This window comes from Phyllobates terribilis, unplaced genomic scaffold, assembly GCF_046119375.1.
Source record: "Phyllobates terribilis strain yellow unplaced genomic scaffold, ASM4611937v1 Scaffold_1__5_contigs__length_1240528914, whole genome shotgun sequence".
NCBI classification, from domain to species: Eukaryota; Metazoa; Chordata; class Amphibia; order Anura; family Dendrobatidae; genus Phyllobates; species Phyllobates terribilis.
This window is the reverse complement of record NW_027362761.1, coordinates 1,058,263,561-1,058,287,215: the sequence shown is the minus strand read 5'-3', so window position 1 is coordinate 1,058,287,215 and position 23,655 is coordinate 1,058,263,561. Positions and strand designations below refer to the sequence as shown.

The 23,655-nt window shown below is 41.7% G+C and overlaps 1 protein-coding gene across 1 annotated transcript in view; it reads right to left on the bottom strand.

Moving 5' to 3' along the window:
- The window catches only part of MTMR7 (myotubularin related protein 7), a 64,934-nt gene extending 43,386 nt beyond the window's left edge, over positions 1-21,548 (bottom strand). Inside the window, exons 1-4 of the mRNA XM_073645404.1 lie at positions 21,398-21,548; positions 12,890-13,012; positions 4,986-5,148; positions 35-192 (exon numbers count right to left, since the gene is read on the bottom strand). Coding sequence (XP_073501505.1) covers positions 35-192; positions 4,986-5,148; positions 12,890-13,012; positions 21,398-21,421 — 468 coding nt within the window. The 5' untranslated portion in view covers positions 21,422-21,548. The remainder of the gene's footprint in view (positions 1-34; positions 193-4,985; positions 5,149-12,889; positions 13,013-21,397) is intronic.
- Between the last annotated feature and the right edge of the window lie 2,107 nt (positions 21,549-23,655).

Sequence of the window (23,655 nt, the reverse complement as noted above, 5' to 3'; positions counted from 1 at the left end):
TGGTTTGATCTACTAAGCGATTGCTTTTACTTACACGATAGTCACGATTTACATCACTGAGCTGCCACTGGCTTTTTGGTACGCCCATTCGGATATATTCCTCTTTCAAGTCAATTAGCTTCCATCCTTCCTCCCGCTCGGCCTTGTCCAGTTTTGGATTAAATGAAAAGCAATACAGCTCTTCATACTTGACTAAGAAAAAAAGAAGACATTAAGAAATACAAACAGTACAAAAAAGCAAAAAGCGTCACAGTCAATATACTGGAGGGGTTGGCCACTTTAACAAATGTGTTGGGACATGGTTTTGGCCAATTACTAATACACCATATGGACAGAAGTATTTGGACACACCTATTAATTATTGAATTCCGCTTTTTATCATTCAGGTGTATTAAGCCCAGACTGTAGCCACATGCTCTGACTTTACTAACATTTCTGATAGATTGGGCTTTTCTAGAGAGCTCAGTGATACCAGCGTGGTTCTGGAAGAGGAGACTTCGGTCAGTTTATGATATTTCTTCCCTTCTAAATTTTCCACCATCACCTGTGAGTGATATCAAAAGTGGAAGAGACCAGAGCAACAAAGCGGAGACCACGTAGAGTTACACAGCGGGTTCACCGAGTGCCGAGGTCCATAATGTATAAGAGTCCAAACCTCCTCTGTCATTAACATCAGCAGCAAAAACCAAGCAGCTGCATTCACGCCTTACATCACCAAGCACAATGGCAAGCACAGGATGGAGTGGTATAAAGTACATCACCACTGGTCTCTGGAGCAGTGAAACATGATCGTGGAGTGATGAATCACACTTCTGTCTGGCAGTCTGATGGATGAGTCTGGCTGTGGCAGGTGTCACGAGATTGGAAAGTTTGGAGGATGAAAGATAATGCCATGAAGTTGTTTTCAGGGGTCGGCCTAGGCTCCTTAGTTCCAGTGAAATGAAACCTTAAAGGGGTTTTCCCACGAACAAAAGTTCATTTTAAAAATTGTCTGTGTCTGACCATGTATGGATCATACCACAGCTCCTGGGCAGGGGAGGAAGCAAGAGACAATACAGACATTACATCAGGGGATCACAGAGGATTAATTTTGGGAGGTAAAATATTGTTTAAAAACAGGCAGTGAAATATTCTCACAAAATGAACCCTCTGTGATCCCCTGATGTAATGTCTGTATTGTCTCTTGCTTCCTCCCCTGCCCAGGAGATGTGGTATGTTCCATACATGGTCAGACACAGACAATTTATAAAATGAACTTTCATTCATGGGAAACCCCTTTAATGTTTCAGTATAAGGCTATGTGCCCACGTAGCAGATTTGATGCGGAGCGTTTTTGCCTCTCTCTGGCAGAAAAAAACGCGTTTTATAAGCATTTTTACATGCGTATTCGCATGCGTTTTTTCAAGCAGTTTTCCAAGCGATTTTGAGCATCACTTGGAAAAGGGCTTGACAAGTTGGTCACACTATATAAATCCATGCAACCGGCATGGATTTATAATGTGTGAACAACTGATGCTTTAAATGCTGTATCTATAGTAAAAAAAAAAAGAGAATCAAAACGTTAAAAATAAATAAAAACCTGTATACTTACCTCTCCGGTCTCCTCCAGTCCGCTCCCGGCGGCGTCCACTCTCCTCGGCGTCCCGCGGTGTACTGTCAGGACCTGCGGTGACGTCATTTAGTCAGCTGATGGTCACGCGACCATCACCTGACCGCCGACATCAGCGGTCGCGTGACCATCAGGTGACTAAATGACGTCACCACAGGTCCTGACAGTACACAGCGGGCCACTGAGAAGAGAGGACGTGGCCGGGAGCAGACTGGGGACCGCCGGAGAGGTGAATATACAGGTTTTGTTTATTTTTAACTTTTTTTATTTCTTTTTTTCACCGCGTGGTAGCCGGGATGAAGAGGAGTTGTAGTCTCCTCTTCATCCCGGGTACCACACGCACCGTGATTACGCTGTAAATTCGCAGCCATTGAATTTAATTGAAACGCAGCAAATCCACATATACCGGCGGGTTTGCTGCATTTCAATGTTCCTCAATGGCCGTGAATTTGCAGCGTAATCGCGGTAGAAATGGTCATGCTGCGTTTTGCAACGCAATGCGAATTCGGCGCGCAAATTAGCGCATCATGTGCACAGCACATCCGAATTCACATTGCTTTGCATGGCAGACGGTTTTACAAGCGTTTTCACAACCGTAAAACCGCAAAAACGCTACAAAAACGCTACGTGGGCACTTAACCTAACAAGACATTTTGGACAATTGTATGGAATCAGTTTGGTGAAATTCCTTTTTCTGTTGTCCATGACTGAGCCCCAGTGCACAAAGCAAGGTCCATGGGTGGGTGAGTTTGGTGTGGAAGAACATGACTGACCGCACAGAGCCCTGACTTTAAACCCACTGAAAGTCTTTGGGATAAACTACAGCAGAGATTGTGAGTCGGATAAATGGGAAAAAGTTCTTAGCGACACACAGAGACAAAATGTTGTAAAAAGCCTTCCCAGAAGAGTGGAAGCCATTATGGCAGCTAAGAGGGACTAACTCTATATTTATGTCTATAGATTTACAATGGGAAGTCATAAAAACTCCCGTAGGTGTGCCAATACTTCTATTCATTGTGGTAAAGCGACTTGCTCGGCTCTCCGGAGGCAGACACAGGACACACGGTTTGGGTAAACTTCCTGCGGGTTTATTGTGCGGAATAAACTCCAGCAGCGTCCCAATAAAATAAACAGTCCCTCTTGGGGTTAAGGGGAAAACAAAAGATGAAATATAACAGAGTCATCTAGCCAGCAGGGCCTTTGACGGCTGCAGATAGTCCTGTGAAGTTTCAGCAACACCATTCCTCGGGTGTTGCTCTCTGGCATCAGCCACACACAGCCTGGAGACTTCAATCTCCAGACCACACACTCCATACAGGAAAATAAACTGACTGAACATTTAAATCCTGTTCAGTGACACCCTGAGGGGGAGGTATGGGGAATGACTTCACTCCCATCTCTACGTCATTCCCATAAAACCACACCCTTTTAAAGAGGTAACCCCCAGCATATAACATGCTGGCAGAAATTCCGTAGGTCTTAGTTCAGACAGGAGAGCATCCTGAGTGACACATACCTCCCCTTGCATATAAAACCAGTGACTCTGTCACACCGTATAGTGTATAAGTATATACCTCCCGAAAATCTTTTTGATCATCTCTATTCTCCATAGCAGATAAACCATTAAAAATCAGCTATTTCTTCTAGCACATTAACGCTTTAGAAGCAGCCGTATACTCCTTCGTCTGAGGGCTCTTTCACATGTCAGTGTGTCTGGTACATGTGGTGACAGTTTCCACACGTACTGAAGACACTGACAAACATAGGCCCATTCAAATGAATGGGTCTGTGCACATATCAGTATGTTTCTATGGACTGTGTGTCCGTGGGCAAAACACATTGACATGTCCGTTTTTTACCTGCTGCGCGGGCCGCAAAGCATCCCACGTGGATGACATCCGTGTGTCATTAGTGTGACAAGTATCGGCGCCTGGGAATCAGTGTACAGTTAGCGCTGCTCCCAAGCCCCATGTGCTGAACGCTGTCCTCATCATTGTCCCCTGCTTGCGCTGCAATCAGCACCAGCAGGGGATAATGATGAGAGTAGCAGTCTGCTCCTGCTATCTCCAACTGTAAAAATAAGAATAAAATAAAAAAATCCTTATACTCACCTGTCCTAAGTGTCCCCCACTGTAATCCATGCGACCGCTCGTGCCCGGAGCTGCGCTCAGCAAGCGGTGTCCTGTCACTCACTGAGCTCAGCGCAGCTGCAGGAGTCATTCTCCCCGCCTCCTCCGTGTGAGCGGTTGCATGGATTACTGCGGGGGACATATTTGGACAGGTGAATATATGGATTTTTCTTTTTTATTCTTATTTTTACAGTTGGACACTGCGGGAGCAGACTACTACTCTCATCATTGTCCCCTGCTGGTGCTGATTGCAGCGCCAACAGGGAATAATGATGAGGGCATTGTTAAGGACCCGGCGCTTTGGAACAGCACTAACTGTACCGCTGATTCCCAGGCACCGGTACGTGTGCTCCTGATGCGGCACACGGCTGCCAAACAGGTGCACAAGGACAAGTATCTCCGGTACTGTTTTTTCCGGTACCGGAAATATTAGGACGTGTGAAAGAGCCCTGAGCTGTATATCACATAGAAACATTCACTAGATGGCTGGAAAATAATAATATTCTATGTGATGAAAAGTTCAGAAGACGAGGAACCTTTTCTCCTGATTTGCATGTAGCGGATTCCTTCCAATTAGGATACACCAGTGAATTAATTCACCACATTTGTTTTATAAGAAAAAAATAGCTAACCCAATTCTCCAATTGTATTCTTTTGGAGCAGCTACTTTACAAAAGACTGATACAGGCCAAATCGTGTAAGATCGGAGAACATGGCCCAATACTGGGAGAAATTACTCAGTTTCTTAATGATGTGTATTTAAGAAAAATAATTCATATACTGTCACATTTTTGTTTCTCTCAGAAAGGACTGGTCATCAGTAATGGGGTTCTGAATCACCGGCAGGAGCGGTCTGTGACCCCTCTGTGCCGGCAAAGATCGGCACCGGGGCCATCAGGCAGGTAGGCAGCAACTACCGGCCTGTTAGTACTCAGGCACATTGTAAAAAAAAATAAAAAAATTTAAATACGCTCAGAAACCTGAGTTATTATTACATAGAAATACATATGTTCATTCTTTTCACTTTTTTCTGGCCACATTTTCCGGCGGTTTTCAAAGCGGAACCGCTCCAAATCTGCCTAAAAAAACATTGTGTGATCATACTTTAATGGATATAGCGGAGAGGTTATACAATATATGAGACAAAAGGAATTAGTGCTAGTTAGTTCATCATATAAAGACATTAATAGCCCGCGAATGCTTTTACATCCTCTATTTCGCTACCAGTAATCTTATTCATATAATACCTGGTCGCGAGAGTCTGGCTAGAGATATGTAGATGTCATGGCAGTCTCTTTCCTGAGGGATGATGAGCTGTATGATCTGAAAGTTCTTACAGCGCAGAAGTAATGGAGAACCTGAAGCCATCGTAGCTTGTTTTTCAATCCCAGATATCAGACTGTGAAGAATCTATAAATATAAAAGAAAATCACAGAAAGCCTGATACATCACTGACTGTGCAGCAGCAACAGAGGGTGCAGAAGGTACAGGTGCGGGTCCAGTTAAACTCCCAAAATAGGTAGGTGCAAAAAGTCTTGAAGTATAAGAATATAATGGCAGAGATTCATTAGAGTACGTCCATATATAATACACAGAAAACAAAAAAATTGTTGCTAATTTTATGAATCTGCTATAAAATCCACACTGTTGCAGACTTAGCTTGTGAGTTGCAGTTAATTTCAACTTATGTAATGAAAGCCCTCCCATGAAATAAATAAAATGGGGGGGCTCATGATAACACATTTATGATATTGTCATTTGGTTAACAGTGTTTCTTATCATTTGCTTCTCAAGTGGTTAATGAGTTAATGGTTCAGATTTTTCCTGATTTGTCAGTTGGAAAAAGTGCGGGAATAATTTGTGTATAAAAGTCGGCTTTTTGGCCGTTTGTCTCATCTGCCTGTTAGAAGAAAGAAGATTGAAGATGAGTGATGGATTCCCTGCTTCACCAGCTGATCTGCAGGGCAGAAGATGAGGGCGGCGTTGAATGGCTGAAGAGCTGCTTACCTATGGAACCGGCTATAAAACCTACCTCTGACCCCGAGGTATTAGCAGCTCCGATGCCAGGATCGCCGTCCTCTCTCCGCTCAGCTCCCCAAGACTCACCCCCATCCCGGAGAAGCAGGAGCTCGAAGAGGAACTGCCGCGCCCGCGTGACCTACTCACCGCCAGATCCCGCATCCAGGATCGGCGCAGCCAAAGATTGAAAACGCCCCTCCGGAAGTCTCGCAGTCCAGGGTGAGACTCTCACCGGAACAACGCTTCGGATCCGGCCGCATCATCATTGTGCGGCAGCAACTTATGTAGCCGTCGCGCTCTTAAAAGCGCTGCGGCGGCCCAGGGATCCTCTGCAGCAGCTATCATGCCACTGGCCTATAGCACATCAGCGAAGTGCCAGCCGCCACTCCTGGATCCTAGGATCAGAAGAGGACGAATACCCGGCTATACAGACACACCGGTGCGGCCGCGCTCGACCTGTACGCAGGGCTTGAGCGCTGGCTGTGCTGATGATTTGGACTCCAGACAATCTCTACATGGAAGGGGTAAGAGTTTCAGTGTACCCCTGTCTGTGCCTCATATAAATTTTAAGTCCCTAGTCAAATATGCTTTGAATGAGGTCTTGGGCATTGTAGATACACCTGCCTTGCACAATTCCTCTCAGCATCAATCTAATGCTAGCAGTATTCATTTTCATTTAAAGCCTGGTTTACCTGAATCTCACTTGCGGGAAGCACTCACTTGTGAACTCTCTCCTTGGGTTTGCATTTCAGTGCTTCAGTAAAGGAGATTATTTGGAATAGAGATTATATCTATCTATTTTCATTATTACCTATTTCTAGGGAGCAGCCGAGTAAATATGAAAAGAAAGATGATAAATATAAAGCTGATGATAAGAGGCGCGGTGCGGTTTTAAAATCATTTAACAACTGGCTTCAAGCTTTTTCTATTTACTCAGCTGTCATGGGAGAAAAGTTTCCTAATCTTTGTTCAGGCTTGTTTCAACACATACATATTATACTTGAAGCCTATAGTAACTTCGGGGCCATGGCCTGGCTGAGTTACGATGAGGTATTTAGACAAAAATTAGCCATTTATCCTAATATGACTTGGGGAGTCCAGGATGTTGGGCTTTAGATCAACCTGATGATTCCCCAAAGGCATTCCATTAATAGACCTGGTGTGGGTACCCCAACAAAAGGGGCATTTGCTTGGCTTTTAATGAGTCTACTTGCAAATGGTTGCATAACTGTCGCTTTCGACATGAATGCTCCTTTTGGGGGGGGGGGGGGTTTCAAGAAGCAACTACAGAAGAGTCACCATTCTAAAAGGCCATGACTCCAGTGATATTGGAAAAAATCGTCCCATGGCTAAGCATCTATCCAAATCAAGCGAGCAGTGAATTACTCTTCCAAGGTTTCTTTGTTGGGTTTTATGTCCCCCTCTTCAGAGGTTTAGGTTGTCAATCAGTTAATAATCTTCCGTCTTTGTTAAATTTCCACGAGATTGCCAAAGAAAAAATATTTAAAGAGGTAGAGTCAGGTAGAATGGCGGGTCCTTTTAATTCCCCTCCATTCCCTAACTTTCGTGTTTCCCCTCTTGGGGTTGTTCCTAAGAATGAAAAAGGTTAGTTTAGATTAATACATCATTTAACATAGCCTCATGGTTCCTCATTAAATCACGAAGTTAATAAAGAGATTTGTTCAGTTAAATACTCTTCTTTTGATGAAGGAATTGATTTGCTTCAAAAGTATGAGCACAATGCTGTAATGTCTAAATCTGACATTAAGTCCGCATTCAGATTGTTACCTATTGACCCAGTTGGTTTTAATTCTTTAGGTTTCTTTTTTATAGATGTTTGCCAATGGGGTTTTCCCTTTCTTGTTTTTATTTCGAAGCATTTTCCTCTTTTTTACGTTGGGTTGTAGATTTTAATTCGGTAGGGGGAGGGATTTTACATTATCTCAATGATTTTTTATTTATTGCCCCCCATAATTCTGCAATTTGCTTTCATTTGCTTGATAAATTTATTCATGTTTGTAGCGAATTTGGGGTTCCAATAGCTTACGAAAAAACAGTATTGCCTTGTTGTCATTCTATTGAATTTCTAGGTATAACTCTAGATTCAAACAAGATGCAATATTCCCTCCCCGAGGACAAACTTATTAAGCTTTGTAATACTATTAATTACTTTATCGCTAAAGATAAAGTTACTTTAAAAGATTTACAATCCTTATTGGGAATGTTACATTTTGCATACAGAATTATTCCCATGGGAAGAGAATTTTCTAAACGGTTTTATGAAGCCACTTCTGGGCATTCCTCACCGGGATCACACATTAGGTTAGGAGCAGAATTAAAAGAAGATCTTAAAATTTGGCTTGAATTCCTCTCCAATTTTAATGGGAAATCCTGCTGGCAGAGCTAGTTCATTTCTGCCAATTCCTTCCCCTTTCTATTGTTTGAGGACAAAGAGGTTGGTTTGGGTTTATTATTATTTTCACATTGGTCCGATGTTCAGTGGCCTGTTAAGTGGGTACCAAAAGGTGTAACAAAGAATCAGAATGTTTTAGATCTTTTTTCTCTTTTTTTGTCCATTTATCTTTGGGGCCCATTGATTAGTAATAAGAGAATTTTAATTTTATCTAATAATCAGGGTTTTGTATTTTCCTTAAATACGCTTTCTTCTAAAAATAAGTGGGCTGCTAGAATCATTAGACAGCTAGTTTTGCTATGTCTAAAATTAAATTAGTTAAAAACTAATCTTTCACATGATAAGATATGTTTAATCTCTGAATTCATTTGTCACCGCCAGTTGTCACAGTTTCGGCAGCTGGTACCGAAAGCGGACAAAGAAGGAGCAGCATGCCCACTGCATCTTTGGGATGTAATTTGGGGGTAATCCCCTTTTTTATTGAAAAATCGTTGGCTGATATAACATTATCAGGTCACATGGCCGATTATTTGGTCACATGGCATCAGTGGACAAATTTCTACCTTAAAAATGTTTTTACTATGCTAAATCTAACACCGAATCTGGTTTAAAGTTTGCTGGACATTTGGTTATTAAAGGTCTTTCATATTCAGCTACAGTGCCGGCAAAAAAAATCTTTACATTTGTGCAGTTAAAAAAAAACTTGTAAAATCCACATCATGATTTCACTTCTTAAAAGTGCACACAATGAAGGAGATAATCAAAAACTATATAATAGCAAAGCTGGCTTAGTAAAATGTAAATATCAATACTAATTAATTAAAATACTAATTGTAACGAAATATCCACAATAAAACACTTGAACGTTAAGATTTTGTGGTTTCGCTGAATTTGTAAAGATTTTTTTTGCCGGCACTGTATGTCTAAGTCATTGGCTGGAATTTCGTTCTTCTTAATACTTACAGGTAAACCCCCGTTTACGAGTTTATTTCCAATAAAACAATTTTTAAAAAACTTGAAACTTGACAGTAGGCGTCCTATATCTTTCGAATTATTAACGGATTTATGCTTAGGTTTATATTCTGTGTTTTCAAACTATGCCGAGACCTGTTTATTTAGTGCGGCGTTTTCTATGGCATTTTTCGCCGCACTAAGGGTAGAGGAGCTAGTCTCTCAAAGGAAATTGGAGCAATCAAATCTTTTGATTAATGATGTTGAGATTCATGATTCCTATATGGTTTTATTTATTCAAAAAAATCCAAGAATGATCAATTCGGGAGGGGGCCGTCACTAAGATTGAATTCTATAAGTGATGTCTCGATTTGCCCAGTGGCCAATGCAAAAAGATGGCTAGAGGTTAGGCCAAAAATTAAGGGTTCTTTTTTCATTCATGCTAATAAGGAGCCTGCTACTGTATTTCAATTTAATTCAGTATTAAAAAAATGCTTAAGTAAACTCGGAAAGAATGATTTGAAAATCTCAACTCATTCTTTTCATATTAGAGCAAGAAATGAAGCGTCACGTTTAGGCTTATGTGATGAAAGGATAATGAGAATTGGTAGATGAGAGTCAAAAAGGTTTAGGATTTATGTTCGTCCAAATTTGTATAAATATTAATTTTAATTCATTTTTCAGGTCCTTCCGTTATTTGGATTGTCAGACATTCCTTTATTTATTGGGCCGAGAAAAGAGCAGGCATGAGATGTTATATAGAACATCTTTCTTTTAGTTCTTCCACAATTCAGGTTTTTTGGCATAGCATCAGAGGAATGAAGTGGATGCACTTATTATCAGAAATGCAGAAATTATCTTTTAAATGGCCTAGACCTGATCCAATCATTATTCACCTAGGTGGTAATGATTTGGGCAAAAACAATACACTGGACTTGTTATCTTCTATGAGAAAAGATTTATCATTATTGAAAATTGAATTTTTTCAGTAGTGTTTTGTTTTTTTCTGAAATCGTTCCGAGATTACTTTGGTCTAGGCCTAACTTACTTTTTATGGACAAGATCAGGAAGAGAATCAATAGGAATTTGGAAAAATTTATGTGTTTGGCTGATGGTTTTTCCTTTAGGCACAAAGAGCTCGAAGGATTCACACCGGGAATTTATCGGAGGGACATGGTGCATTTATCTGACATCAGTTTAGATATTTTTAATTTAGACTTGCAATCTATTATCGAAAAATGGCTGCGGTTTGGGAGGCCATGCCTGTTTGAGTCATGGCTTATGGGGAAAATCGAACAGTCTTTGCTGGTTGGATTTGTTTGGTTATGGTGAAAATTATTAATTAGTTATATGATTTTTATTATATTTTATGGTTAAAAATATTAGTTACCCTGAATAAACACCACGGCGATTATTTTCCATAACTACTGTGTTTTGTGTTTTTTATTTATAAGTTATGGTAAGTTGGTCTTGTGTTACCATGAAAATCCACAACTTATCCACCCCATGTGAACATACCCTTACCAAGATTATGGCAATAAGGTCCATTTACACTGCACAATTATAAAAGAAAATCCTAAGAACGCTCGTTTTATAACAGTGTAAACAGGCTGCCGATCACCAGATGAATGAACAGAACTCGTTTATTGGGTGAAATGATCTTTTGTTCTGCATAAAAGATCACCGTTCTCGGCAGCACGTCAGCCTATTACAGATCGTCCAGTGCTCATCTGAAGAAGGGTTGGCCTGTGTGAACACTTTATTACATGGCCGCTGATCGGAAAGCATGTTGCCGGTCGGCAGTCGTTTAACATTGTGAACCGTTACACTTGCACACAGAGACTCACATTTATCAAAGATTACGTAATTTGCTCAAAATCTCTAGAGAACCCACTTCGCCTCCGCCACTCCATATTTATCTATATTGCCCAAATCTATCCATCTAAATTGTGACTTTTTATGCAAATAAAAATGGTTGAAATGCTAAGTGCACATATTCAGGAATTACAGGATGGATTCATAACCTTCCATCCACCATAAGGCCCCTGCATGGTATATGTCTCTTTGCAGAAGCCCTGAGAGGCTCGATAGAAGACAAAAAAAAATAATTTTGGCCTCTGTCTGATGAAATGGAGTCTATGGGTTCGTTATAATATATAAAAAGCTTCTACCATATATTGTAGGCTGATCACACAAACGCAGTGTGCATCGAGCCCAAGGCCGCATTCACATGCGTGTTCAGTGATTTTCGCGGATAGAAAACATAGTCTAAGGGGCTGTTCATATGTCCATGTTTTTTTTGCAGACCATGTGTCAATGCGAAAATCACAGAGACACTTGAAAAACACTAATACAAGTCTATGGGTCTGTGAAATTCCGGACATAGTTGGCATCAGTGTTCTGGCCGTGATTAGCACTGCAAATGATAGGAGAAGCCTGGTAATATATTTATTTATCAGTAAGTGAAAACCTGACACATGGACCAAACACTAATGAAACTCAGGTACAAAAGACTGACGACCATTTTTTTTCGTATGTGAACAAACACACACATCTGAAGGCGGCCTTACATGTATTTCTTCCACGCCTTTTTTAAGACAGCTGTGATCCGTCTAGAATATACAACTCTTTTGTGAAATTTATACAGAAATCAATTTATAAATATGTTGTACTTCACGCCAAAAAGTTAACCGCAGCCACCTTTCTCATTATTTTTAAGTGTTGGCTGAGGTACTAAAATGGTGTAGTAATAGGTGTAAACTACTGATAAATTTGACACCACAGAGTAGAGAGGAGTATAACCAGTATCCACTGGAATATATGTGGGGGGCACCACTCTCAAACAAAAACAGCCAGAGATATAGCTATTGATGAAAAAATATAAATACATTTTATTATGCAAAAATTATTTTTAAATAGTAAGCAACAAATATGAACATCTTGTGAGTGACTTAGGTAAGAGGCAAGATGGAAGAGGATTAGATGGAAATAACCAAACGGAAAAAGGGACCATATCACCAGCAGCAAAAACATCCACACTAGGCATATCCGGGTGTATACTCGGACATGCGCAAAGCTTTAGTCCCACTAATAAGAGAGACACCAGAGCTATGTGGTGAAGCTCAAAGGCCGTAAGGACATTCAGTAACGATCTTAAAGATGTACGCAAGATATCTAAACAGTATTCAATGTATACAGATCAAACCCAAAAATGCATTACCTTGAGACATAATGGTCAGATGTGCGGAGAAGCTGCTGCGGATGAAAAAGTAGCACGAAACCTGTTCATCCACAGCAGCTTCTCCACACTTCTGTATTTGATCTGTATACATTCTAATCTAACACTCTACTCTTTGGTGTTAGATTTTGGTATTAAGCTATTCTTATAGGTTTAAATGTTACTGATAAATTTGGCTTAGGACTTTACGTGAATTAAATGTTTTAATTTGCAAGCATTTTGGTGAAAATACAAAACTAAATGTCCCCTAAGATGTGCAATTCTCAACACCCACCCAATTCTGGAACTAAATTATCAATCAGATAGGCCATCAATATTGCAATAGGGGTCTGACCCAAAGTAAACCCACCAATCACCTGAACGAAGGAGCCATGATGCTCTATCAGAGCCACAACCCGTCCATTGTTTAGCAGCCACAGCTCCATACACCAGAGCACTTTACAAATGTAGAAAGATTAATTAAAGGTACCGGGAATATACATCTACAGAATATTTTATATCTACAAAATACAAAATAAATGTTAACTAACCCAAGTTTCCTTGCGGGTTTCTGAGATATTTTCCACAAAGATGACATGCGTTGCTGTGAGATACAAGGTTCCCAACACGGGCTTTCTAGAGGATATCCGGTCAAGCAGGCGGACATTTTCAACCTTTAGGAGTTAAAAGGGAACAAGAACACAGATTAGTTTATATTGTACACAATGGCCAAAATGTTCTATGTAGAATATAACACCATGTCTTGGTGTGAGCTGCAGTTCTAAAATGTCTGTAAGAGCTCGTTCACACGACTGCATTTTCGGTCCGAGTCTTGTCCGGGAAAAAAATGGACAGTCAGTATTCGTACAAATGTTATTCAATGGGGCAGTGCAGATGAGCGTGAGAAAAAATCTCAGCATGCACTGGTTTCTTTCATAAACTGGATAAGACTTACCCATTCAAGTCTATGGGTGCGCAAAAAAAATACTAATACTAATAATATGACAAAATACTGATGTTATCCAGTGTTATCATGCAGATCTTCATAGAATCATAGAATGGTAGAGTTGGAAGGGACCTCCTGGGTCATCTGGTCCAACCCCCTGCTCAAAGCAGGATTCACTAGATCATCTCAGACAGATGTCTGTCCAGCCTCTGTTTGAAGACGTCCATTGAAGGGGAACTCACCACCTCTCGTGGCAGCCTGTTCCACTCATTAATCACCCTAACTGTCAAAAAGTTTTTTCTAATATCTAATCTGTGTCTCCTCCCATTTAGTTTCATCCCATTGCTTCTAGTCTTTCCTTGTGCAAATGAGAATAAAGATGATCCTTCTACAATGTGACAGCCCTTGACATATTTGTAGACAGCTATTAAGTCTCCTCTCAGTCTTCTTTTTTGTAAGCTAAACATTCCCAAATCCTGCAACCGTTCCTCATAGGACATGGTTTGCAGACCAGTCACCATTCTGGTCGCTCTTCTCTGAACTTGCTCCAGTTTGTCTATGTCTTTTTTAAAATGTGGTGCCCAAAACTGTACACAGTATTCCAGATGAGGTCTGACCAAAGAGGAGTAAAGACCGATAATGACTTCACGTGATCTAGACTGTATGCTTCTGTTAATACATCCCAGAATTGTATTTGCCTTTTTTGCTGCTGCATCACACTGTTGACTCATGTTCAGTCTATGATCTATTAGTATACCTAAGTCTTTTTCACATGTACTGTTGCTTAGCTCTATTCCTCCCATTCTGTATATGCTTTTTTCATTTTTATTTTAAGTTGTATCCTTTTAGCCTTTTATTCCAATCATGTGTATCGTCCCACCAAGTTTCAGTGATTCCAATGACATCATATTTCTTTTCCTGCATTAGTAGTTCCAATTCTCCTTGTTTGTTGCCCATGCTTTGTGCATTTGTATAAAAACATTTTAGTTTGTGATTGGTTTCTCTTCCTCCCATATTTTTATTATTTAAATTGTTTTGTCTTTGTTCTTCCTTTCCACTTCCAGTAGCAGAGATCTCAATAGTATTTGTCAGCTGTATGGCTTTTTCTGGCCTTTTGCTTCCCTTCCCACATTGTTCTAGTCAGGATTTTTTCCTGAGCGTTTCTGCATCTCCCTGGCAGGAAAAAACGCATGTGGATTGTACATGCGTTTTCCTGCCAGGGACATGCGGAAATGAAGTGGTCTTCACTTTCATTTCCGCATGCGGGTTGACAAGCGCTTTAGCATCACTTGAGAAGTGCTTGTCAACTTCACACTATATAAATCCATGCAACCGGCATGGATTTATATAGTGTGTGAATGTCAAAAAATAAAAAAACAAAGATATACTTACCCTCCGATGGCCCCCGGTGTCCTGCTTCCCTCCGTCCCGGCTGCCGACAGTGGTATATTGAGGACCTGCCGACGTCAGCGTCACGTGACCCGTCACATGACTCGGACGTCAGCGTAGGTTCTTCATTCAACCGCGGTGATTCGGATTCCATGCGTTCTAATGCAAGTCAATGGCGGCAAAAGAGCAGCGTTTCCGCAAAATTAATGGACATGCTGCGGATTTTTGATTGCAGCGTTTACGCTGCGGAAAAATCCGCATCATGGGCACAGCACATGCGGATTTCCATTGGGGAACATTGCTGCCCTTCTACCATGCGTTTTTAATGCGTTTCCGCAGCTGCAAAAACGCCGCGGAAACGCATTAAAAACGCATCGTGTGCACACAGCCTAATCCTGTTCTCCGTCTCTTCTGATGGTTCTGGGACACCCGGACTTTTCCCATGACATAGACACCTAATGGCTTCTAATTGATTCACCCACCCAAATAATGCAGTTTCTATGCGCAGTACATTAAGGCTGTGTGCACACGATGCGTTTTTTTCTGCCAGGGAGATGCAGAAACGCTCAGGAAAAAATCCTGAGCATTTCTGCATCGTGTGCACATACCCTTACTTAATTTATTCTGAAAGTTTCTCTGTACTGTCACAACACACCTCGTTCTTGACAATTCCAACAGACAAAAAGTTTTGCCAAAAAGTGTCGCCATCTTATTTCATACTATGTCAGCACATTTTACATTTGGCTCTTGAAAAATGAAAGATGTGCTGTGATTGGCTGCTCTGGGCCACTAAGCCAGTTTTGTTTGATTTTCAATCACTGGCCATTAACCACCGATGTTACCTTAACTACAGGTCTTTACTGTTGCACCTTCCTTTCTGAATCACCTTGTATAAAAAAGCTTATGTTTTTTTCTCTGCTCTATGTAGAAACAGGAAGTCTCTTGTCCCTGCAGAAATCATTCCCCTCTTCAAGTCCAGGCACAGCTGCTCTGCTCCTCCCCCCTGCCATAGACTTTTGCAGTAACTTTTGACTAACGCAGAGAAAATTGACCTCCTGTTTCTCCATGGAGCTTAGAAGGACTCAGTTAATCAGTTTTAAATCATGTGATGTCATAGACCTAATGGAAAAGAGAAGAATTATCTGGGTAGAAAAGCAAATGAGCAATTGTAAGTACACAGTACTATATAATATGATGATTGTAATATATTAAGAGGATATAAACTTTGATGGGAGGAGGAGAACTTCTTTAAAGGAAACCTGTCATTGGATTCATTTGGCCTACACCACGGGAAGCACGAATCAGAGCTTGGCTGCACTACTATAGCCATGTATGTTTTTCTCTGAAACGCTCTGGCGTTTCAAAAAATAACATATTGTGAGCATCCAGCCATTGTCTATGGGGAAAGAGAAGACTAGTCCAGTGCCAGCCTTGGCCGGCTACTCCCTGCACTGCTCCACATGATTGACAAGTTTCTCCTTCTGTATACACATGAAACAGACGTCTGGAGGCACTGTACTAGTCACCTCTATTACTATTGTACAGTACCAAGCAGGTCAAAATGTTTTCTCTGAAACATATCTGGCTGCAATCGTGCACCCAGGCTCAGAAGTCATGCTCCCCGTGGTTTGGGCAGCACGAATCACATAACAGGTTCCCTCTACATTCCCTTTGCATGCTGTAATGGAGCACACAATTTGTTAATGATGCCATGAAAAGGTATAGTGAGCTGGTGTTGTTATCCCATTTGATACTTTGTTTTGATAGCACTGATACATTATCTTCTGATTGTTCATAGGTTGACTAATCCTAACAAATATCCAAATCTTGCCAAGACAGACAAGTTTTAGATCTGTACAGCTGTCATATTGGATCCCAATGACACAATCAAAAGCAGAAAGTCACAAATAAAATGAATTATCTGGAAATATATACATCATATTAGAAAACAATAGATGATGGCCACACTGCTTAGACCCTGGTCACGTCATGCTCTTTGCTTCTACTCGTGGTGTGCGCATGAATAGCTCCCAACAAGCGTGCTAAACATGTCCATAGTGGCTCCATTGTCAGACAAAGGTCAAAAATATATATGTATAGCATCCGATGGTCTAACGTCACATTCTTCCTATGCTGTGCACTGCATTGTGGTTTCCGTCTGAATCAACTGCAGACAGAAACTCCATTGGATTCCCAACAGGGTTCGTGTCTACCTAAATAAGACGGACACCCCTAGACCGGAGGAGAGATGAAGTGCAAAGTGATTCTTTAGGAGTTTCAATGTGAATCACCTTTTTTGTGGATTTAGACAGAAACCTGATGCAGAGCTCAGTGTTGCTACACACCGGCTTGGATCTTCTCATCTTCGTACATGTATGAGTCTGGCCAGTACTTCGCAGGTAAGATATTAGGACAATGTCATTGATAATATGACTGTAAGGCCACTGCCCCACTATCGGTATTTTGTCAGTATTTTTTCTCAGGAGTGGGAGCCAAAACCAGGAGTGGGTGATAAATGCAGAATTGGTGACTTGTTTCTATTATACCGTTTCTCTGATTGTTCCTCACCTGGTTTTGGCTCCCACTCCTAGAAAAATACTGATAGTGGGGACGTAGCCTATCTTTTACAATTTCTGTTAATTTTGTAAGACTGAATTAACACAATTGTTTTCAGCCTCAATGTTCCTCCAATGCATACAGACAGCAACTGGACCAGCTGTGGTCAATGGCCCAATTAACATGAATGACTATCTGCACAGGCCTTGATTCATCAAGATTGGAGATTTTCATGCGGGATTTAATGAGGGGTGTGTTGGAGTCCTGATACATTATGAAATGCCAAAAATTGCTACATTTTTGTGCAATTCTGTGTTCAAAACTTTATCAACTTTTCAAAGCGATTTATGCCAGAAATCTCTTTGATGAATTAGGACCTGTCATTGTGAAAAATTGCAGCTTGGACCATCAGACTCCATCAGATTGCTAAAGGTTATATGGACTGAGCCTGTCCACACACGAGCAAACTGCATTCGCAGATGATCCGATTCTCTGCACCATCATGTGAATTTCACCTAAAGCATGTAGATTAGAAGTTAAATTCGGCAGCAAATTTGCGAGATGAACTCTGAAATTTTAGATTTTTATCTAGAAACTTCCCTAACGGAGGCAGCCACTGCAGTTCTAGTTTCCAGAAAAATAGCTTAACAAGGAATTTCATAATTTTAGGGACACATGATTAGTTTCATGTCCACCAGGAGTACAGGTGAAACGCTCACTGGACTGACTGATGTTTTTCCAGACATGCATGCATGGCTTGGCCGAGCATGCATGTGTTGTTCTCAGTAAGAATAGGGGAGTAAATTGCTGCCAGACCCCTCTGGCAGTGACTTAGTCTATGTTCACATCAGTTTTTAGTATACGTTAATTGGCTCCGTCAAGGCTTATGTTCGAATCCCCATAAAGCGTGTGCTCTGTCATGCACCATTTTCGACCATATATGCCTAGTTGAGGCTGGGAGCACAACACTGTGAGTCTGTCTGCATCATTATAGTCCATGGGCCTGTCAGTGCATAGGCCCAAATCCAATGTTTTGAGGGTACGAACATAAGCCTCGATGGAGCCACTGAACATACACTAAAATGAGATGTGAACATACCCAATCTTTTTGTCTCATAGGAAAGGCTATGTTGAAATCCAGCAGCCTGATCCTGTTTTTCCCATAATATTTGCTGTAGGAAGGTCAAGACAACACACACTTTAGACAGTCACCCGCTCCCACTGAGATCAGTATGTTTGCATGGCATTAATCTACATGTGAATGACCACCTTGACACAGTAAGTAGCACTGCTCATCTCTGTACGCTCTCTGTCCGTCACACATCTAATGTCCTACTGATTGAGCACAGATTATATACGCCTGGATATTATCAGTATATTCTTGCAAGTATTTTGCATACATGGATATATAACATAATAGTATTTCTAGCTTGTTTTCTTTGCAATCATTCACAAGATGCTATGAAAGAGGGAATAGAATTGTTTAATACAACTCTGGCCCTAAAGCAATTGTGTATCAAGTAATAAGGAAAACATTGCACCAATCGAATGTATGAGCAAGTATGTAACAAAATAATATATACATTCTGCATTTTCATTCGTAAAAAAAAACTATATTAGTTATGGGATTTATAACTATATTATTATTATTATTATTATTATAGTGCCATTTATTCCATGGCGCTTTACATGTGAAAAAGGGGTATATATACAAAAACAATTACAATAATCTTGAACAAAACATGACGGCAACTGGTACAGGAGGAGAGAGGACCCTGCCCGTGAGGGCTCACAATCTACAAGCGATGGGTGAGGATACAGTAGGGTAGAAGTGGTCGTTCAGCGGTATGGTGGAGAAATGGTTACTATATGATCTAATATTAAATTGAATCTCTCAGCAGGTTTTTGCTATGTAATCTGAGAGCAGCATGATGTAGGGTCAGAGACCCCAATTTCAGCGACATGTCACTTACCTGGCTGTGTGTTCTTTTTTTCAATAAAATCAGTGTTTTATCAGCAGGAAATTATCTCTAGAGGACTAGCTGTCTCCTACCATGTAGTCCTCCTGCTGTGTTTTGTGTTGTCTCCAGGCATGTAGTCCTCCTGCTGTGTTACCATGTTGTCTCCTGCCATGTAGTTCTCTTGCAGTGTTACCATGTTGTCTCCTGCCATGTAGTCCTCTTGCTGTGTTTCTGTGTTGTCTCCTGCCATGTAGTCCTCCTGCTGTGTTTCTGTGTTGTCTCCTGCCATGTAGTCTTCCTGCTTGATTGTCTCCAGCCATGTACTCCTCCAGCTGTGTTGTCTCCTGCCATGTAGTCCTCCTGCTGCTCCTCCCCTATCACTGATTGGCAACTTTCTGTCAATGATCAGTGCACACAGAAAGCTGCCAATTAGGTGTGGGTGGAGTTATACAGAGCTCAGCATTCAAAGCACTGCTAAGTCTGCAAAAGGTAAAAAAGAGATTTTATGAAAATGACAGCATGCAGCCAAGCAAGTGACACGTCACTGGAATCTGGGTCTCAACCCCTACGTCATGATGCTCTCAGATTATATAGCAAAAACCTGCTGACAGATTCCCTTTAATAAATAATGAAGTGAGTCACTCTACATGGGATATCTCAATTCATTTACTTTAACTGGTAGAGAAGTAATAGCCGATCACAAGCAGCTCACTACATGTGTGATACCGGATGGTTCCTAACTCCATGTACAACGTTATATTACATAGCGGTTTATTCAGCATTTTCTCATGTTACGTGGCACTAGGTGACCTTTTTTACTTTGCACTTGGTACATAATAGGTGGGACAGAGAGGACTGTTTTCCCCCATCTCATACTGAGCCAACAAGCAAATCTAACCTTGAGATAGTGAAGTGGTTGCTGATATTTGGCATTAATAAGAAGTACTGGAATGAGCGAGCTAAGGTGAACCTGCCATATGTCAAGGTATAACTGGTATAGATATGATATATCCAGGGGGAGGAGGGTGAAAACAGTGATGTCATTTCTTGTAGAAAGAATATTATTCACTATGTGTCTCCTTCTTCCCACCATACTGACACATAATATGCTAGTCGTGCCATCTATAGCTCGTAGCTGTCTGGTAGTGTCTTCTCCCTTGATAGCACCCTGCAGACCATATATATGGATGCTGCGTATATAAGGTCCCCAGACCCGGCTCTCCGTCGTCCCTTGCTGGAGCTGTTCCACTAATGATGGCCGTAGCCCCCTAGTGTAGACCCCATAATAGTGTTATTGCATTCATACATGGCAGGCGTGTCCTTATATTGTGTGTGTTCCGCATCCTTGATCACAGGGGACATTGTTCACCTGGTGTGTGACCTGTGACCTTGACCTCTGCGGCAGGAAATGCAACCACAATGATGTCACATCTGCAGATGATATCACTTATACCGTTATATGAGATCATAAGCCTCTCATACACAAGAATATCTCCCGGACAGAACAGTATTGTGATCAGTGAGGGTTTTCCCACAACCGTGTTCTTAGGAAGGACATTGCCCCCCCCCATAGATGCATGGCATGCACTGCATTAGCAAGACACCCCCCATAAGAACTGATGTCACAAATAACAATATTGTAATAATCATTCATTATAACTAGACCATTTTACAGAATCACATATACTATATGGATTTCTATGCACATGGACAGCACATACATTACAGTCAATAGGAGGAATCTCCTTTCTATAAGAAAGCAGTGATCAGTGTCATAGAGGAGAGACTCCATGATAATAATGACCTCATAATCCAGATTATGCAGCAGGCAGGGCCTGCACCATGCACGGAGCACAGGGCAGGATGCTCCATGTTATCCTGCAGCATCATCATGGAGAAGAGAAGGCAGGGCTGCCACTGGGTGCAGGGATGGGTGCATGGATGGCACTGGGTGCAGGGCTGCCACTGAGTGCATGGATGGCGCTGGGTGCAGGGCTGGGTGCAGGGCTGACACTGGGTGCAGGGATGGCGCTGGGTGCAGGGATGGGTGCATGGATGGCGCTGGGTGCAGGGCTGACACTGGGTGCAGGGATGGCGCTGGGTGCAGGGATGGGTGCATGGATGGCACTGGCTGCAGGGATGGCACTAGGTGAATGGCTGCTGAGGGGGCTCCCTGTTGGCCCTGCACAGCCTGCTGTCGCACTCACCTTAGGCAGCCTGATGTGCTCCATGTTGTGCTGTGCTCAGTACAGGAGGAGGCTGGCGGCCATTGGCTGCTGCTGGGAGCTGACGCTCAGTGTATGGGGATGTGGATGTCAGGCTCCTCCTCACCAGGTGCTGCTCAGTAACCCTTACCGCTCTCACTGCCTCCGAAAGATGTGGCTGCAAATCACAGTGTTCTGCTACAGACAGATGGATAGAAAGGCAAAGATCGCAACGTCTATAAAGCTAATGTGAATAGTGAAAATATCAGAGTTGCGGTAATAATACAGGGTCACCTAGAACTTCCGAATAATGCCAATAGGAGAGAAATAGCCATCTAATTATCTAGAATGAATATAGCCTGCTGTAACTGAATAACACTGACCACTGTCTGCTGCACATCATCTATCTATCCATCTTCCTATCTATCTATCTATCGTCTATCTATCCATCTTCCTATCTATCTATCTATCCATCTTCCTATCTATCTATCTATCTATCTATCAATCTATCTATCTATCCATCTTCCTATTTATCCCTCTTACTATCTATCCATCTTCCTATCTATCTTTACATCCATCTTCCTATCTATCTATCGTTCATCTTTCTATCTGTCCATCTTCCTATCTATACATCTGTCTATCCATCTATCCATCTTCCTTTTTATTTATCTATCTATTTATCTTCCTATATATACATCTATCTATCCATCCATCTATCATCTATCTATCCATCTTGATACCAAAAAGTTCTATTTTGGTCTCATCTGACCGCATGACCATCTCCCATGCCATCAGGTCATTGACCAGGTCCTCCCGTGTGTTAGAACCTTGCTGTTAGGTTTTTTTTCCTTTGCTGGTCACATGACCTTGTTGGCCTATTTAATCCTGCTCCGCCCTTCTGGCTTTGCTGGACTTCATTGTATATCTACTTTCTAGCTAGCCTCTGCTCTGTATCTAACTCTGTTAGTTTGCTTGGTCTACGGACCTCTATGTTCTATCTATTTTGTTTGTTCGTCTGTCTGCTACTTTTTCTGTTAGGAGGTGTCCCATATTCCTCCCAGTCCTTAGTACTTGTAGGGATTCCCTCCCCACATCTATAGGTCTTCGTACAGACTAGATTAGGACTTTAGCAGGTCTGATCGCAGGATCAGGTTCCCTGTTACATCGTAGGGATTCAGCTGAGTCTCCTAGTAGGGACAGATCTCCTCTCTTTCCTTAGCTTTGGTAGCAGAACATAACAGTAAGTCCAGCCAGCAAATTCTCTAAGGAAAGATTTTTCTGTTCCATCATGGTGTCGGTTCAGGATTTGGCTCATCGCCTGCAGGGACTCTCTCTGGAGGTGGCCGAGCTCCGTCAGCACGTGAGTAACTGTCCTGGAGCACATTTCTTGGAGCCTAAGGTATGTTTGCCGGATTTGTTTTTTGGTGAACACCGAGAATTTTTTTCATTTAAAAATGCTTGCTTATTGTATTTTCGTTTGAGACCTAAGTCCTCTGGGGATGAATCCCAGCGCGTAGGGTTCATAATGTCACTTTTGCGCAAAGAGCCTCAGGAGTGGGCTTTTTCTTTGCAACCTAGTGATTCATGCTTCAGATCAGTGGATAGTTTTTTTTTCTGCTTTGGGACTATTATATGATGATCCTGACCGTGTCGCATCAGCTGAGACTGAGTTGAGACGTCTAAAACAAGGATCGGGTAATGTGGAAAAATATTGTACACATTTTCGTCGTTGGTCCACTCAAACAGGGTGGAACGATTCTGCTCTGAAAAGTCTATTTCTTGCTGGGCTCAGTGAAAGGGTTAAAGACCTGCTAATTGCTTATCCTACACCTGAAGATTTGCAACAGGCTATGCAATTAGCTATACGGGTGGATAGAAGACTGCGTGCTAGGGTTAATGAGAGCAAATCCTCTGCTATGTCAGTTTCTGGTTATGATAATGTGTGTACTAACAGTGGTGAACCGATGGAGATTGGATCGGTGGCACCTCGCTCTCAAGAAAAAGACCGTCGTTTTTCGCAAGGCTTGTGTTTCTACTGCGGAAAATCTGGTCATTTGATTAAAGGCTGTGAGCTTCGTATGAAGAAAGAAAAAAAAATGGTCAGTCACGCCCGTATTGCCTGTTTAAATTCCAAGGGTATATTTTTAGCTGCTTCCACGATTGCTCAGGAAAAATTAATGGAATTTCGGGTGTTTGTTGATTGCGGGTCTACTCTGAATGTAATTGATGGGGCATTCGTGGAAAAACTCAATTTAAAACCT